This window comes from Amphiura filiformis, chromosome 18 (genome assembly GCF_039555335.1).
Source record: "Amphiura filiformis chromosome 18, Afil_fr2py, whole genome shotgun sequence".
NCBI classification, from domain to species: Eukaryota; Metazoa; Echinodermata; class Ophiuroidea; order Amphilepidida; family Amphiuridae; genus Amphiura; species Amphiura filiformis.
Window position 1 is genome coordinate 64,646,444 of NC_092645.1, and position 19,010 is coordinate 64,665,453.

A 19,010-nucleotide genomic window follows, 5' to 3' on the forward strand; every position below is an offset into this window, starting at 1 on the left:
GCAGAATCGTGTAATCTTCAATTTGTTAGCAATTTTGCTACCAAACAGTACTCTAAATTGACAAAGATTCATATACACAACACATAAAGAACGTCCGCACTTATGTAGTCCGTCCTACACCAAAACCTGATCTTGTTATAACAATTTGATTGATAAGTTCGTGTGCAGAATCGTGTAATCTTCAATTTGTTAGTAATTTTGCTACCAAACACTCTAAATTAGCCAAGATTGATACCATTTGGTGCATTTGTAAAAGTTGCAAATTAAAAAAGGAGCACGCAGACGTAGCGGTGAATTGCAGAGCGCGACCATTGACATAGCCTGTAACAACCGCCATGTTATATCGATCACATCCGTCATGCCACGCTGCCGAAGTTACGTAATACAACCGCCAGGTTATATCGATCACATCCGTCATGCCCTATACGCTGCCGAAGTTACGTAATAGGCCTACTCGGATTAACTACCATAGCAATAGAGGAATACACTTTTTGAATAGATCGCCCTGCAATACAAGCAGAGTGCACTAATCATCCGTGTATGTCTGCAAACATAGATTGAATACAATACCGCTCTTTACAAAAATACTAATCTTACAGGTGCGAGTGATCAGCCTTTCTTTGACATCTATGGCTCAACGCATAGGTACCGCGTGAACGTTGTAGTGTTGCAGGGCGATCTATTCCAAAATTGTGTTCCTCTATTGCTATGGTAATTAATCATGTTACATCATCACTTCGATAGCGTATACGCCGTAGAAGTGACGTTGTTAATAGCAATAGATGAATACAATTTTGACTATACCGCCCTGCACTACAACGTTCACGCGGTACTGATGCATTGAACCATAGATGTCAAAGAAAGGCTGATCACTCGCACCTGTTTGATAAGTATCTTTGAAAAGAGCGGTATTGTATTCAATCTATGTTTGCTGACATACCGGTACACAGGTGATTAGTGCAATCTGCTTGTAGTGCAGGGCGGTCTATTCAAAAAATTTATTCATCTATTGCTATGGTAGTTTATCCGATTATGACGTCACTTGTACGGCGTACAGTATTCATCAGTTATAAGCATTCCCTCATTTCAAATATATAGTTTTGGTTTCTCTATTGTTCAGAAACCAAAAATCAAGGGATTAAAATGTGGAGATGAACTGGTATGCAATCATAACACTATTGTGCTGGGAGGACACAAGAGGGTATATATAATCAAAAGTATAATGGCCTATAACCTTACGTATATAATAGCCTATTGTGCTAACATTTTCATTATCGATATCTATCAACGCGGGCAACTTTTGATGCTCTCTGCCGTAGGTGGCACACTTCCATGACACCATAAAATTACACCCGAGTTCCGAGATTCGTTTGATAAGTTATGCATAGACATCGTTGAGACATAAAGGATGGATATATACGAGGCCTAGACCTACATGTAGAAATCATGTGCATATATTGAGGGGTGGGGGTGTTTTGTTTATTTGTCTGAAATATAAACGATGCATGATGATGTAGATGATTTGATTATGAATTAGATTATTCCCCGGAAAGCACAACCCATACCTCTTACCTATGTTCCCTCCGCCACCTATATATAACCTCCTCCCTCCCCCTCCCCACACTAGATATCGACTCTTCCCTATTATTCCACTCCACTCTTGAGCTCCCCTCTCCCCCTCCTTCCCTTCCCACTTCCAATGCTCTCTCCCCTCTGTTTCTCTTTCTCCCTTACCCTTACCCCTCCCCCCTCATACACACACATACCCTTTCCCTGTCGATCTCTTGTAACAATCCATGTGTTTAAAGTAACTATTAAATAAACCGGGCACTTGTGATTTGCAACTTTTGAAAATGCACCAAATTTCATATAACTTGGTCAATTTAGAGTGTTTGGTAGCAAAGTGGTATCAAATTGGAGATAACAAGATTCTGCACATAATCTTTTCAATCAAAATGTCATAACAAAATCAGGTTTTGGTGTAGAACGTTAACGGGTTACATGAGTGCAGACTTTCTTTTTGTGTTGTATTTATAATGCTCTGATAACTGGCAAAATATGTAGCCCCTCTACGGCTGTATCAAAATAATTAGTTCTCCGTCCGTTTTTTGTACAGCTACTGAGGTGAGTGTACTTTGTGATAAAAGCATGAGAGTCTCCATAAATGGGTTATGGTCGAAAATAGTTTATAAAGATGTGGAGGCATTTCTGATTTGACCCCTAGTGACCTCTAGAGGTCATCAAAGGTCATACAGGGGCATAGAGGTCATCAAAGGTCATACAGGGGGCAAATTTGAAGATGTTCTAGTCTTGTTGACAAACTAAATTATTCGTCTGATCCCAAGGATTTAAAAAAATCTGCTAATTACGACCTAGAGGTATTTTACACAAAACTTCATTTTTGGGTTAAAACGGTATATTTTGGTTGTACCCCGGGTTGTACAACGGTATAGATATCACCTTGCTCTGGTTTTGACAAAAATGGTGGCAAAGTGTTTGTTAAGCTGAAAGGAATCATAAAAAGAATACTTTTGTCTATCTACTGTGTAACCTACTGAGATTAAGGTTTAAAAAGTGGAAGGACATTGGCTTCCCGTAGGGTCCTCCATCGTTAGTTTCAAAAACACCAACAACCATGACACCGGATGGAGTCAACAACACCAGTCATTTTGATACAGCCTGTATTACTAGACCCCTTCAAATGTGTAGGGGGCAGGGGTGGTGGTACCGATTGGGGGTGTTATGCATTATAATAAATGACCCGGAGTAGCTTTTAGCAGAAAAGAGGCATCAAACTTAACACGGGGTTAAATTTCAAACTTGCTCAAATCACTATCTATGCTCAAATTGTGTTCAAAATAATACCTCTAGCCATCGGAAAATGACAAATGCTATATATGGGACTATGGGAGGTATTTTCAAAAAGGTATAACGGTCACAATATATGGCTCCATGGGGTCATTGACCAGGGTGCGTCATGAGGTGTGGCCAATATGCCTAGATGCTGCATACACAGTAAACTAAATCTGAGCTTTCGTCAAAAGGACTCGTGAGTCGTTAGTGCATTATAAAATTTAAATTGTATTTTGAAGTCAAAGTACATCCACTTTAAGCCACAGCTCAAAGGTCGTTGATAGTGGACTAATGGGCGAGTGCTTGTCTTTATACGGCCCTTAATAATTATTATGATAAATCGATCAAATAGTTTTGGTGGTGAAGTCGTTTCTATACTAAAGATTGTCATATTTCATCAAAATGATTCGAGTTAAGGAATATACATTGTTGGTGTTCTGTTTATTTGGTAAGTCTTTGATAAAATTAGCATTCATATTATTTGATTCGTGGTTTATTGAGTATCTTGATAAGCAAATACCTCGGATTAATTACAATCGCGTACTGAAGACTAATCGGTGATCATAACACTGTCATATCACAGCTATGTTGTCGGTACTTCAATACTATTGCCTAAAAACTGATAGACGAAAACGGTTCCATCCTTGGCGTTGTATATTTTTATTCACACAAGTAAAGATTGTTAAAAACTATGTAAACCGGGTATGTAAAAGACATGTTGAATGGTATTGGCTATACTCCTTTTGGTTTGATAAACAAAGGATATGTATTTTTTTACATAAAAATTCAAAAACTCAATACTCCGAGTTTCAAGAAGGCAATCGTCGGAATGTGAATGAATATACATTCCATGGTGTCAACACAACCAAAGTCTATCCCAGAGTCAGTCTGTCTATTGGAGATAGTCAGAAAACGCTGTAATACAGGAGCGTAATAACAACTTTTACTCATAGTTAGACTATCTTTTGAATAAAGTGCTCAATCCCAAAAGGGAGAGCGTATAAAAATTCAAAGAACAGACCTTGCAGAATAGGTAGTCGTTACAAATCATATGTACAGATCTGGTTCTTGTCTTCTTTCTTGGATAACAAACACACCACCCTAACTCACAAGGCTTATACCACTGCATACAAACTTTATATTTTTTGCAGACCACTCACTATGCGCCAAATTCACTCCATAACCCACTTCATTTTAAACAAGATAATCCTTCCAATCCCAGAAGGGACTTGCTCACTTGCACCTTTTGAAAGATATAGTCAACCACTAGCACTGCACAATAAAACTTCAGTCAGAATCAACTCCGATCGCGGAGAAATAACACACATAGCACGAACACATTCTCCACGCTGCAGACAGTGCGATCGCAACACCTGGTGTACAACCATCGGTATAACCTAGGGTACACCATAACGGTGGTACACCATGTGTACCTCTGCAACGGTGTACCCACTGTAGAGGTACACCAGCAGGGGCGTAGCCAGCTTTCTTGGTCAGGGGTGCAAAATATGTCTTCGAGCTTCCGAAAATGGCCTTATTGGGATGATGTGCGCGCGTAAAAAAAAAAAAAAATGGTATTTTACACTATTTTCGCCCATTATCTGGCTAAATAAAAGGCTTTATTGTTACAATGTGCGCGCGTAGCGCGGAAAAATTTTGTATTTTACACTATTTTGGCCCTGAATTTTGCTAGAAAAGGGTCTCCTTGCCCTTTTTCTTTTCCTTTGCCCTCCTGATTTTCTCTTTCATTTTTTTGTCAGCGGGGCACTTTTTCTTTCATTTTTTTGTCGGGGGGGCACTCTGCCCCCCTGCTTCCCCCCCCCGCTGGCTACGCTACTGTACACCAGGTGTACCTCCAATGGTGCTACACCTGTTGTATCACTATTGTGGAGTACCACCTGGTGGTACACCGGGTATACTACTAGGTGGTACTCGGCAATGGTGGTACACCATCATATTGAGAAGTTGGATATGTACATAGGGAATAATATTACTTGCACAAAATAATATTAAATTATTATTGAGATATCATATCCCTGTTGTTTTGCAGGATTTGTTTTTAGTCTACCAGATTGTAATTTTGATGATCGTGATCACTGGTGTGATTGGATACAGGCATTAGATGATAACTACCAATGGCAGGCAAGACAGTATCCAACCTTCTCAGTCGGTACTGGACCACAAGAAGACCATACTACAGGCAGTAAGTATAAATGCGTTTCTCGACCCTTAACCCACTCCCATACCCAGACCCACTCTCAGTGGTGTGATTGGGTACAAGTATTAGATGATAACTACCAATGGCAAGCGAGACAGTATCCAACCTTCTCAGTCGGTACTGGACCACAAGAAGACCATACTACAGGCAGAAAGTATAAATGCGTTTCTCATCCCTTAACCCACTCTCATACCCAGACCCACTCTCATTGGTGTGATTGGGTACAAGTATTAGATGATAACTACCAATGGCAGGCGAGACAGTATCCAACATTCTCAGTCGGTACTGGACCACAAGAAGACCATACTACAGGCAGTAAGTATAAATGCGTTTCTTGCACTCCCGTATATCGCTCTAATTCATGTCCTTGGTTTCGGTCTAATTTGGTGCAAGTATTAGATGACATTTTACTAGAATATTGATACTGGAAAAGTATTCAATAGCCAACCTTCTACGTTGCCCACACAGGACGATTACCAGTAAGTTCTTGCTCCAGGAGAATGAGCTTAATATTAGGCTTGCTCATATAATTATTGTCGTTGTTGATTTCCAACAACAACTTTGTTAAACCCCTAAGTAGGAGATTGTCGATGCAGTAGCCAATCATCTTTATTTGTCCAGGATTAATCGCAAGCTTACCATACCTAAGGCAGTATAGTAAATACAAATGTCTACATTCTTCCCCCCCCCCCCCCACACCACCACCAACACCACTCTGCTCGCTTAGTGGTATTGGATACAGGCATTGAATGACAATGGAGGCACCCATGAACCAGAGAATGTGCCCTTAGGAGATAAAAAGCAAATAGTCGGGCACAGATTTGTCAGTATATATAATTATGTATATGTTTGTCTTCATATCTCTGTCTGTCTGCATATGTGTCTCTCTGTATGTCTGTCACTCCAAATCAACAAAGGCCTACCCCTTTCCCAAGAAGTGATATTTCCAAGGTCACCAAACAATTTGCCTAAGCAAACTGGTCCTATAAGAGCGCAAGTGTGTTCTTGCAGGGAACAACCATTAAATAATCACTATGTCTTGATTTTCAGCTGGTTGGTTCATCTTTACTGATTCACGTCAGGCTGAATCCGAAGGATCGACAGCACGCATCATAAGCCCCGCCATTGAAGGTTCCAACGCAGCACCCACTACTGTGTTGACTTTCTGGTATAGCATGTGGGATGAGATGGGAATGTCAATGGGCACACTGAATGTCTATAGCATGCATAATGATATGTTAGGAGAACCAATATGGTCAAGAAGTGGACCTAGGACAAAGAAGGGAGAATGGAAGGAAGCACGGATACCTATATACTCTGCGGGGGTCTTTAAGGTAAGAAGTAGCTGTATTTGAAGAACAGCTCTTTTCGGAGCCACCGTATAGAAAAGGGCCGCAACATGTTAGGAGACCCAATATGGTCAAGAAATGGACCCAGGACAATGAAAGGAGAGTGGAAGGAGGCACGGATACCTATCTACTCTGCGGGGGTGTTTAAGGTAAGAAGTAGCTGTATTTGAAGAACAGCTCTTTTCGGAACCACCGTATAGAAAATGGCTGCAATATGGTAGGAGAACAAATATTGTCAAGAAGTGGGCCAAGGATAAAGAAAGGAGAGTGGAAGGAAGCACGGATACCTATTTCTACTCTTCGGGGTTTTTAAGGTAAGAAGGAGCTGTATTTGCTGAACAGCTCTTTTCAGAGCCATCGATTTCATAATAAGAAAGAGGCCGTGATATGCTAATTAATGGAATGAATTGGTGACTCTATAGGAACAAACAAAGATAAGTCTCCACCACCAAGTGAGAGACTATTCTGAGGTTATGATCTTGGAGACACATGCATTATGACCTGCACAGTAATATGTTAGGATAACCATTGTGATCATGAAATGCATTGGACTAAGAAGGGAGAGTGGCAGAATGCACGGATACTTATCTACTCTGTTTGGCCTTTAAGGTAATATGTAGCCTTATTTGATGAACATTTCTTTTCAAAGCCACCGTCCGAGTAGAAATGAGCGATATGTTAATGCATAGTGTCCAATTACTTGGATTTAAAATGTATGTAACTATAATTATGTATAAATTGTAATTAATGGTATTCGGTAAATTTATGTACACTTTTTATGTGTGTGTTGACTATAGGTTGTTTTGGAATGCGTAAGAGGTCCAGGTCCTGCTTCCGACATAGGAATAGACGATGTGACATTCACCCAAGCACGTGAGTATATATAGGGGTTGGGTTGGTGGGGCCGGGGTGGGAGTGGGGGTGAGTGTGTGAGGGAGTATTGTCTATAGGGCCTAGGGTGTTTTGCAATGCGTTTAAGGTCCAGGTTCTGCTTCATGATGCAGTCATGTCCACAGTAGAATTCACCACGACCTTTGCAGAACTTAAACCTCATTAAAAGCTATTAAACCAAGATAACACTCATTGAAAACAGCTCAACTGATTAAATCAGATCTTCTCTGGTTTAATCCTCACAACACATGTGTCTATTTTACCTGTGCAATGAGCAATGAGCTGCCTAGTTTCAGTTGGGTGAACGATTATAAAGCAAACGCAAGGTATACAATAATGTGTGGGATTTTGTTTACGAAATGACACAATGGTCTGCTTATTGTTAACCAGCATTCTTGAAAATGAGAAGCATATATGGTTGCAGACTTAACACGGTTTGAAAATAATTTCTTCATATTTTTTGGTGTTATCTGTCGTTTACATATCCTTCCTAAAACATAAAAGTGCGACTATTTCCAAACACCTAAATTAGCTAAAAATTTAGGACATGTTACAAAACTATATTTTCTAGAATTTCAGAGAATACTTTAAATATTGGCCGGTTATTTTTTACACAGTGACATTAATTAGGCAATTGCCTATTACTTCTAACATACACTATTTGTAAGGTCACGCGTCAATTGTGAGAGCACTGTGTATTGTGTATAGGAAAACGGACAGTAACTGCAGTAATAGATGATATGACATTCACCCAACGTGAGTACAGAATATAAAAAATAAAATAAAATATCAGAAATGGAAGAAATCAAGAAAAAGTTACGAGGAATCCACCCCCCTCTCAGTGACACCACCACTGATTTCAACCTGATGTCCTTTCTTTCAGCTCTACCTGAAAGTTGTGATTTCGAATCAAGCGACTTTGGTCCTCTTTGTGGATTTTATCAAGAAGATGTGAACGACCACTTTGACTGGACGTGGAATGCTGGTGAGACGCCCTCACTCGACACAGGACCGTTGGTTGACCACACCTTCGAGAACGAGTCAGGTAGAAAAAACATGGACCTATACACATTGTGTTTTAATTTTATGTGCGGTATAGCGTGTTGAATCAGAGAGTAGAAACTGTTGCCAGTTAAAAATTAGTAAGTAACAACATTTATTTTCATTTTAGACTTTTTATAGTCTATATTTTCTTCATTTCAGCTTAATTTAGCAGTTGTCATGGTTGTGTGCAAATTCCTATTACTATTAGATACGTTGTAATAAAACATGATTTTAAACATTTGTATATTACTTTTCTCTGAGGGCTTGCAGCAAAATTGATATTTTATTTTCCTTGGTATGGGTTTGTGGCTAGTAGTCAGGTAATGATGATGATATGATGATGATGACGACGACGACGACGACGACGACGACGACGACGACGATGATGATCATGATGACGATGACGATGATGATGATGATGATGGATAATACAACTGATGTCAGATGATTATTAGAGTCGTGATGGTGACGATGATGGCAGTGATGAGGATTTAATTTAGTATGAAATTCTCACCCCCCCCTCCGCACCCACCAGTCAATGTTGTTTTGATACTGTAACAGGAACGGACACTTGGTCTAGTATTGGCTCCAACATTGCTTTGGGGGAAGTCAAGCAATATGAAACATTAATGTTTGCCACTCATGTTACTTGCAATGTTTAAACAAAGAGCACGTTTCTATATGGTATCAGTCACAGTATATGTTTTTGTTTTTTTTTTGTGGGGGGCAAAATGAAAGAAAAAGTGCCCTCTGACAAAAAAAGAAAAGAAAATCAGGAGGGCAAAGGAAAAGAAAAGGGCAAGGAGCCCTTTTCTAGCAAAATTCAGGGTCAAAATAGTGTAAAATACCAAAATTTTACGCGCTACGCGCGCACATTGTAACAATAAAGCCCCTTTTTAGCCGGATAATGGGCGAAAATAGTGTCAAATACCATTTTTTTCGCGCTATGCGCGCACATCATCCCAATAAGGCCCTTTTCAGGAAGCTCGAAGACATACAGTCTCTATGTATTATATGATGCAACTGCAACTTTTTTCGTCTGTGCCCCCAAAATTTTATTTTGCCCCCCTGACCAAGAAAGCTGGCTACGCCCCTGCCTTTGTCCAACACGTCGATCGAATTAAGACTCGTACAGAAGTTTGCATTGGTCCGTAATAAGTCCGTGGGCCTAATATTTTTAAATATTAAATTAAATATTTTAAATTAAAATTTATTTTCAAATTTTGTGATTGATCGTCAAAAAAGCAATTAATATTGTTGCCAGCTACTTCACATTATTTTGTAGCCTTAAACACGGTGGTTTGATGTGATATTAATTATTTTTTCTAACAAAACATTATATAATTTTGTAATTCTATACCTGGACAATACCAACAGCTACCGGTATCATACTAATATAGGCCTACACATATATTTTTTATCTATTTTTTATCATAGATTTCCCTTCATTTATCAACTATATCATCCTTTTCTGCCTTTTTGTGGTAATTTTTATTCTGTAAATTGTATATTTGTTTGCAAATTGAGGGCGCTATTTACATATATTTTAAGTTTAATTTAGCACCAAAATATGAGTTATTCCTTTCATTTCACGATATTAAGTTTTTAGGAAATTTCCTTGCTATTTGTTACTAATTGTTCTGATGTTTTTTAAAACATTAAAATGTCATTATACAAGTGTCTACCCCTTGTAACGATGCAATCAAGATTTCAGATAAATAGCGCCATCAGTGTTCAACTTTGCTTAAAATTGAATACAGTTTTGCATACCATCAAACAATAAGTTCTATAACATGTCCATGTACGAAGTACTCATATTTTTTGGAGACTCGACGTTTCGAAACCTACTTGTCTGGTTTCTTAGTCATAATTATGAGTGATGTTATGCTCGATTACTCCTGGAAGACAAAAATGATTATACCCCTTTTCAAATATTTAGGACATTACCTCTTTGTGGAAACTACCCGACCAGACGAAGAGAAGACAGCCTTTCTTAGAAGCTTTGAATACTACAAGCAACCAGGCCGATGTACGTTGGAATTTTATTATCATGCTTATGGAGACAATATCGGAGGACTTAACGTATTGATACAGGATAAGATTCAGGAGTTTGAGATCACTGAGAGCGAGGATGAGTGGAAGAGAGCGAGAATTGGGTTTGACGATGTGTATGGTAGATATACGGTAAGTATTGCCATATGCGTATATCCCGGCCCCCCCCCCCCCAATATTTGCCGGGGGGTGTCCATACAATCATCCCCCAATGTTGACGCCTGTATGTGGGTTTCTGACCAAATTAACCTCATATTTGGCCGGCCATTTTAGCCCCCAAAGTGCTATTTTTTCCGCGCTTCGCGCGAATTTATTCCACTTTTGCACCATATTTCATCAATTTAGCTTCAATATGGCAAACTTTTGCCCGCGCTTCACGCGCATTTGTACCGTTAACTTATTCTGTCGCCAAAAGGTGCTTGATTCACTATACTTCAAGAAATATTTTCCAACCCCATCCCCCTCCCCAATGTCAAAAAGAAATCTACGCCACTGAGTATAGCGTTTATATTTAGGCTATTCCAGTTGAAATCCATACCCCCTATGGAAGACATCCATGACCTTGATCTGAATAGGGAGTGTGAATTACAAATGGGGTTACCTGGATGCGTGAGTCCATTTGAAATCTAAAGTACACCATCTCTGTGTGAGATTAAGGTCATGCCTGGTGTCTTTAACCCATTTTCAGATTTCCAAACTAAAATTGTACACATAGTGCCAAAATGGTTCCCCAAATGGCTCCAATGGGGCCTTCAGGTTGCAAACGTTTCTCACTTTAGAGGGGCCCACCATTTTTGCTTCTGCTTTAAACACCCAACACTGTATATTTAAAGCAAGAGACATTCTCCAGGGTATCACCTCTTGGTGACCTCCTGACCTCTGGACCAGGATGCAGTAGCGTAGCCAGGGGGCAGAGTGCCCGTCTGACAAAAAATGAAAGAGAAAATCGGGAAGGCAAAGGAAAAGAAAAGGGGCAAGAAGCTTGCTTTCAACCAAAATTCACCCCAATCATGGGCTAAAATAGTGTAAAATACCATTTTTTGGAAGCTTTAAGACTTTACGTATACAGTCTCTCTGAAAAACGGTAGGCCTATATCCTAGCTGAGTTTCTCTAGCCTTGTACGAATATATCGACGTCCCAATATATTGGAGAATATCAGTCTGAGCAACCTCGGACTATATATAATTATATGAATATATCCAACCGATAAAGGCGAGTCAGAATAATGCAAAAAAAAAAAAAAAAAAAAAAAAAGCTGGCTACGCCCCTGCTAGGATGGCATTTTGACCTACTGAACATAATTTTAATATTGCAATGATGATGCTAGGCACTAATTGACGCCACCGCCTAGGTAATCCCATAAATAACCACATTATCCTTACATCTTCCTGTGTTTAGGTTGGTTTCACAGGCATACGTGGTGATGGTAACCATGGTGATATTGCAATAGATGATATTAGGATATTTGGATCGGGATGCTTTGGTAAGTTTATAGACCATTCCTGTAACTGACACTTTCCTGCCGTTGATGGCTGAAAACTGATATCACATGACAAAAGACAGGACAAGAAGGGTGTCAAGTGATTATAGGATAATGAAAGTAAGGTCAAGAAGGTCGTGACATCGATATCCACCCCGGGTATCCACCTCATCCACGGCATAAGCAGGAAAGTGCCATTATAGGAATAGCTCAGCTTAATCAGGAAACAAAACCCTTTTAAAAAGGATAGAAACAAAATGTGAAGATCGAGTGGCGGAGCAGCACCAGGATTCTTTTGTTGGGGAAGGGGGGGGGCTGAAAATCTGCTGGAAAAGCCAGTAAAATTAAGGAGGCAATGTGCTCCCTGTATCCTTTATGACGGGGGAGTGGAGCCAATGTGTTCCCTATATCCCTTATGATAGGGGAGGGGAATGTCTCCCTGTGCTCCTTATGATGGGGGAGAGGAGCTAATATGCTCCCTGTATCCTTTAAGATTAGGGGAGAGAGGCAATGTGCTCCCTGTATCCCTCATGACTGGGGGAGAGGGGAGGCAATGAGCTCCATGTATCCCTAATGATTGGGGAGGGGGTAAATGTAATCCCTGTATCCCTTATGACAGGGGACGGGGAGGCAATATGCTCCCTGTATCCTTTAAGATTGGGGAGAGGAGGCAATGTGCTCCCTGTATCTCTTATGACTGGGGGAGGCAATGTGCTCCCTGTGTCACTTATGATTTGGGGGAGGCAATGTGCTCCCTGCACCCCTTGTGACTGGGGAAGGGAGGTAATGTGCTCCATGTATCCCTTATGACTGGGGGAGGGGGGAAATGTGCTCCCTGTATCCACAGTGAGTGGAGGCAATGTGCTCCATGTATCTGTTATGATTGGGCGAGGCAATGTGCTCCCTGTACCCTCTATGATTGGGAGGGGAGGCAATGTATTCCCTGCATCTCTTATGACAGGGGGAGGGGGGAATCAATGTACTCCCTGTATCACATATGATTGGGGGAGCAATGTGCTCCCAGTATCCCTTATGACTAGGGGAGGGAAGGCAATGTGTTCCCTGTATCCCTTATGATTGGGGAGGGAGAGGTAATGTGCTCCCTGTATCCCTTTTGATTGGAGACGGGGAGGTAATAAGCTCCATGTGTCCCATAAGATTGGGGGAGAGGGAGGCAATGTGCTCCGTATATCTTTTAAAATTGGGGAGTGGGGCAATGTACTCACTGTATCCCTTATGATTGAGGAAGGGGATGCCAATGTGCTCCATGTATCCCTTATGTTTGTTTGGGAGAGGGGGGCAATGTGATCCCTGTATCCCTTATGATTGGGGGGAGAGGGGAAGCAATGAGCTCTATGTATCCTTTAATATTGTGGAGGGGAGGCAATGAGCTCTATGTATCCTTTTATATTGGGGTGAGATAATATGCTCCCTGTGTCCTTTAAGATTGGGGAGGGGGACAATGTACTCTCTGTACCTCTAATGACTGGGGAGGTGAGGCAATGTGCTCCACGTATCCCTTATGTTTGGAGGAGAGGGAGGCAATGTACTCCCTGCATCCTTTAATGATTGTGGGAAGGGGAGGCAATGTGTTCCATGTATCCCCCAAGATTGCAGAGGGGAAGGCAATGTGCTCCCTGTACCCTTTAAGGTTGGAGGAATGACATTACAATGCACTCTCTGCATCCCTTATGACAATGCACTGTTTAACACCATATTTTTCTATTTCTGTTAGATGTTGATGTATGCGCAAGTGATCCATGCTTTAATGGAGCTCAATGCATAGATGAGGGAGGTAGCTACTACTGTAATTGCACATCAGGATGGACGGGAGTAAAGTGTGATTTAGGTATGCTTGTTTCTTGTTATCTCCAAAGAGTGGTAGGTCCTACTCAGCTTTCATTTTGGTAAAAGGGTATAGCAGATTTTCCCAATGGTCTTTGGACAGATTGAAAAGAGTCGTTTATGGCAGGTGTTGGACCCTGCTGAATTCAGTGGCTCTGTAAAGAGTGGTTTCAAATGGACTGCCCCTTTAAGGCTCTAAGGAGTTGTTTATACTAAGTGTCCTTTTCCTACTGAAGATTTGGTGGCTCTGAAGAGCCGTTCAAGTGAGCTCCCCTTGTCCACTGAGAGTTGTGGCTCTGAAAAGAGTCGTTAATTGTAGATGCCCCTTTCCTACTGCAGATTTGCGAGCTCCCCGTGTCCACTGAGTTGTGGCTCTGAAAAGAGTCGTTAATTGTAGATGCCCCTTTCCTACTGCAGATTTGGTGGCTCTGAAAAGAGCCGTTAAAGTGAGCTCCCCTTGTCCACTGAGAGTTTGAGGTTCTGAAAAGAGTCATTAATTGTATACCAGAGTGGAAGGGACCAACTCCACCAAAAAAGTTTTTGAGAAAAACACAAAAAACTCTTTATGCACATGCACATGTATTTTGCTGAATCGTCTGCAGGATCTTCTCACCCAACATTTTACTTTTTTTTTCAGATATTAGTGACTGTTACAGTAACCCATGTCCAGAACCTAAAATATGTAATGATTTAAACAATGGATATGAGTGTGTGTGTCCAGAAGGGTGGAAAGGAGAGAACTGTGAAACATGTAAGTATTACAGAGCCCCTGATTGGTTAATTATATGATATAATCATCCTAGTAACCAATCAAAATAAAGCTTGTGGCAAACTTAGAAATGTTACACTTTGATAGCCAGAGAAGATATCTTACCCATCCCAGAATCCTTTGCAACATGATACATCCATTTCATTTTTCATTTTCATTTTGAGATTAGGCTGGCAAAGCATGGGTCAACAATCAAGGAATTATCATATTTTATAAAACAGACCAAAAAAGATGAAAATTTCTATAAAAAAAAGTTGAAAAACAGTGTAAAACCAGGGTAAAAATGCCAAACATGGAAAACTTTGGCAACCAAAAAAAGAAAGAAAGAGGAAATCAGCTGAAAAGAGGAACTCTCACATCCCTGAGAGAATTGTGTATCATCTATTTAAAGTACTCACTCCATGGAAACTATACCTTTATACAAGGGGGTGTGTGTTTCAACTAACCCTAGGCAATTATACTCGAAAATCATACTCCATCTGTGGAAGAATTTTATTAAATATTCCACAGGGGGATAGCAATTTCAAATTGAACAGCCCATTTTGTTCTTTTTCTACAGCTGCTACAGAACCACCAGCAAAGGAACCAGACACAGGTCTTGAACCTGATGAAGTGAATATCATAATCACCTGTACTGTCATTGCACTCATTGTTGTGTTAACATGCTCTGGGATGACGGTGTACTGTACAAGGCAGAGGAAACCCAAACTCAATGATGAGGTCAAATTACATCATGTACAGGAGGGAGTTAAGAATGATTATGGTGATGGTGGTCATGTGAATAAGAATGCACTTGATGATGAAGACGATAAATGAAAACGAAAGCTCTATTCAACAGTCACAAGTATTAAGGAACAAACGAAAAGTTGGATGTCTTAAACAAAAGTGCTTTTGTTAAGAGGCTGCCTAAAATAAAAGTGAAATCGAAACATCAAATTTGACCGATATTTTAGCAAATTCTCTACACATGTAATCAGACTTTTTGACCCGGTCCTTCTAACAAAAGGACTTTTATTTATGGGACGTCAAACTTTTCATTTGTTCCTTTACTAGTATACCATGAGTATTCCATTGTATATCACTGCCTAACATTTCCTTTCACTGCTTTAAGGTCCATTCATGCTACGCCGCAATTGCTTTGAGGTGCCGCACTGCATCGTACTGCATTGCAATAAAGTTAAATACATTGTAACTGGGAAATGCGACAAGTTGCGACAAAAATTGATATATCAGCAACGCATCGCAATTGCGGCGTAGTATGAACGGACCTAAATAGTGGCAAAAAGAAATACTACTGCCATCAACATTCAGATGAATGAACCGCCAGAAGTGGATAAGTGCATATATGTGACATGATCAAGGGGAATGAGTCAGATGTCCCTAATATTGTTTTTGAGATATTGGCAAAAACAGTGTTCAAATTCTTTTGTTTTATATTGTTTTCAGCCAGTGATAAATTGCTCATAACTCGGTAACCAGATGTCCGATTTTGATGGAGTTTGCATCAAAATGTAGCATTTGTAAACAGCTAGAAAATGATGCAAAAAACTTCTAATTTAAAATTGCTGACAAGTGACTCATTCCCCTTGATCATGTCACATATAAACTCCTCAACGAAAGTTTGGAAAGTTTTTTCAAGCATCTGTATCTCCAATTATTTGTGACATATTCATATCGTGTTGCATATCACTGGATAGCTACAATACTCCCCTTTACAATGACACCTAATTTGAAACAACAACATTTTTCACGGCTGAGTACACGCCTTGTGAATGTAGTGGGGTCTCAAAATGAATTTGCCAAATTGACCATTATTCTGTGCTCAAACAAAGCTAGCCACTAACCTCAATAGCGGGTGGAAAAACCACAGGCAGCCACAATAGTCAGGCACCTTCTGCTCATGCTGCTGACCGACCTGGTTAAGCGTTACTGTGGGATGGAATTCCATTCTTCCACAAGGATTCGTGCAGGTCATTCAATGTGGTTGCCTATGGGCTTCTTCAGCACGCACAGCGCGATCAAGCTGGTCCCACAAGTGTTCAATCGGGTTGAGGTCTGGTCCCCGGGTCTGGCCTGATGGCAGGCCATTTTGACTCTACTCCCATATTCTGTAGATAGTCATTGACAACCGTGGCTATGTGGGCGAGCGGTGTCATCTTGGAGGATTGCATTAGGTCCCAGATTGTGAAGTTATGGGATTGCAGCTTGCTGCACAGAATAATGGTCAATTTGGCAAATTCATTTTGAGACCCCACTACAATCACAAGGCATGTACTCAGCCGTGAAAAATGTTATTGTTTCAAATGGGGTGTCATTGTAACGGGGAGTATTGTAGCTATCCAGTGATATGCAACACGATATGAATATGTCACAAATATTTGGAGATACAGATGCTTGAAAAAACTTTCCAAACTTTCGTTGAGGAGTTTAGTTGCCCTTTGGCAATTTGCACAATATAAATTTACTCATTTAACACATGGTATATATTTCACTTACCCACTTCTGGCACTAATCAGTCGATATATTTCTTTTAGAGGGCATATACTGTAGCTATGTTTCAACCTCCATGTACTGTGGGACTGTGGTGCCGTTGTGAGGAACCATACTGTACTCCCATGACCAAGACCACCCAGCAGAACTGTAAAACATCTACCTAGCTGTCCAAGATTACATGGATTGTTAAGGTTATTAATTATTTTAAACTGTTGTGATTTGGTAGTTCACAGCATCTTACGAATGGTAGTGAGCTTTGGCAAAAACTGTATTGCTCAATTCATAGCGAGTGTGTAGAAGAATTAAAATATCACAGATATACTTTTATAGGTGCTGCGGTTCTTGAGTTACGTTGTAGAGAGGGCTGAAACAACAACACTTTTGTAAAACGTACATAACTCATTAACAACAATAAATTAAGCAAGTTTTCAAAGTATATGATTTGCAGAATGAACTTTTGCAAAACATCAAGGTGTTATTTTTCAATAATATATTGATCTAGATAATAAAAATCGATTTTTAGGTTGCTTCGACCAACAATACCTCGTCTACCCTTAAAACATCTATACCTGCATGGCCAGTGACCAGGATGTAGGCAATCACATCCCCAGACACAGCCATGGTTTAATTTTTACAACGCGGCAAATGAGCTGTTCAGTGTAGTTGAGACGAAAATATCTAAAGGGATGAGAAGTAAGCACTCGATCTACTGTTGTTTATCCATGCATCTCACAATACGTCTGTTACGGCTCCACCAACTCTCATCGTATAAGGCACTGTATTCATCTCAGCAGTATAGGGAGGTTGATACACAATATTTGACAAATGTTGCCCTGGGTTAGTGCCATAAAGCCCTATCTGCAATAGCTGCCTGGTGTCAGATATTCAGATGTGTGTACAATATAGAATGCAGAAATTGTCAAATCTGTATAGGGCAGCTATTATGGGTTATTGCAAGAAAGCCCTATCTGCAATAGCTGCCAGGTGTCATAATTTCAGATACGTGTACAAGATAGACCTATGCAGAAATTGTCAAATCTGTATAGGGCAGCTATTATGGGTTATTGCAAGAAAGCCCTATCTGCAATAGCTGCCAGGTGTCATAATTTCAGATACGTGTACAAGATAGAATGCAGAAATTGTCAAATGTCTATAGGGCAGCTACATGTAATACAGATAGAGCCTTGCACCAAGCGCAGCTGCACTTTGGCAGTGATGCAGGTGTATCAAGCAGGGCATGTCTCCCATAGGGGGTGTATGTATTTTAACTGGACTAGCCCAATGCAATATCTTTTAATAGTTACAAGCAAATACTGGCTTTGACTTTGGAAGAAAAATTCAAAAACACTCAAAATGTCTGCCTCAAAAAAATGTAACCTGCTTTCACTAAATGAGCATAAAGTTGCAAGTTGGGTGTTTTGAGATTTTCCAACTGTTGAGTTGCTGTTCTTTGTTTGAATACATACCACCTGTATAGTCAGTGGTATGTCCTTTGTGAAAACATTCTGTCTATAAAACTTTTCCAAATATTAAGTTTTTTCTTAATATCTCAAAAAACAGTTTTGATGGAGTTGGGCCCTTCTTCCACTCAGGTATTCAACTGAATACAGAGTACAGCATATCTCCATTCACAAAGGACATACCACTGCCAATACAGTATAGATGTAGATGTCTTCAAACAAAGAACAGCAACTCAACAGTTGCTGCGACTTTAAGCTCATTTCGTGGGCGCAGGTCACAAATGTAGACAAAAAAAATGTTCTTTGGGCCTATCTGACCCAAATTTTTCATTTTGGGGATTATTATTATTTTGTACATATGAAATTCCAATATCAACACCAAAGATCACATCATTTGCATTTTCTGAATTGCATGGTCCTATAGGGTAGGACTATTTATTTACATACTGTGCATTTTTAGAAAAAGAAGTTCTAACAACATATAGTTTATTCTGCTTATTAATGGTGAAAAAAATTAGACACATAACATTGTGTTTTGATATACAATGTCATGCA

The 19,010-nt window shown here is 40.1% G+C and overlaps 1 protein-coding gene across 1 annotated transcript; it reads left to right on the top strand.

The window, feature by feature from the left end:
* Nucleotides 1–3,255: 3,255 nt before the first annotated feature.
* On the top strand, nt 3,256–15,318 carry LOC140139315 (uncharacterized). Its single transcript, XM_072161095.1, has 10 exons — nt 3,256–3,301; nt 4,904–5,386; nt 6,122–6,405; nt 7,218–7,293; nt 8,195–8,356; nt 10,295–10,539; nt 11,807–11,891; nt 13,624–13,737; nt 14,371–14,484; nt 15,062–15,318. The coding sequence occupies exons 1-10, from the start codon at nt 3,256–3,258 to the stop codon at nt 15,316–15,318; spliced, it is 1,866 nt and encodes a 621-aa protein (XP_072017196.1).
* The last annotated feature ends 3,692 nt before the right edge of the window (nt 15,319–19,010 follow it).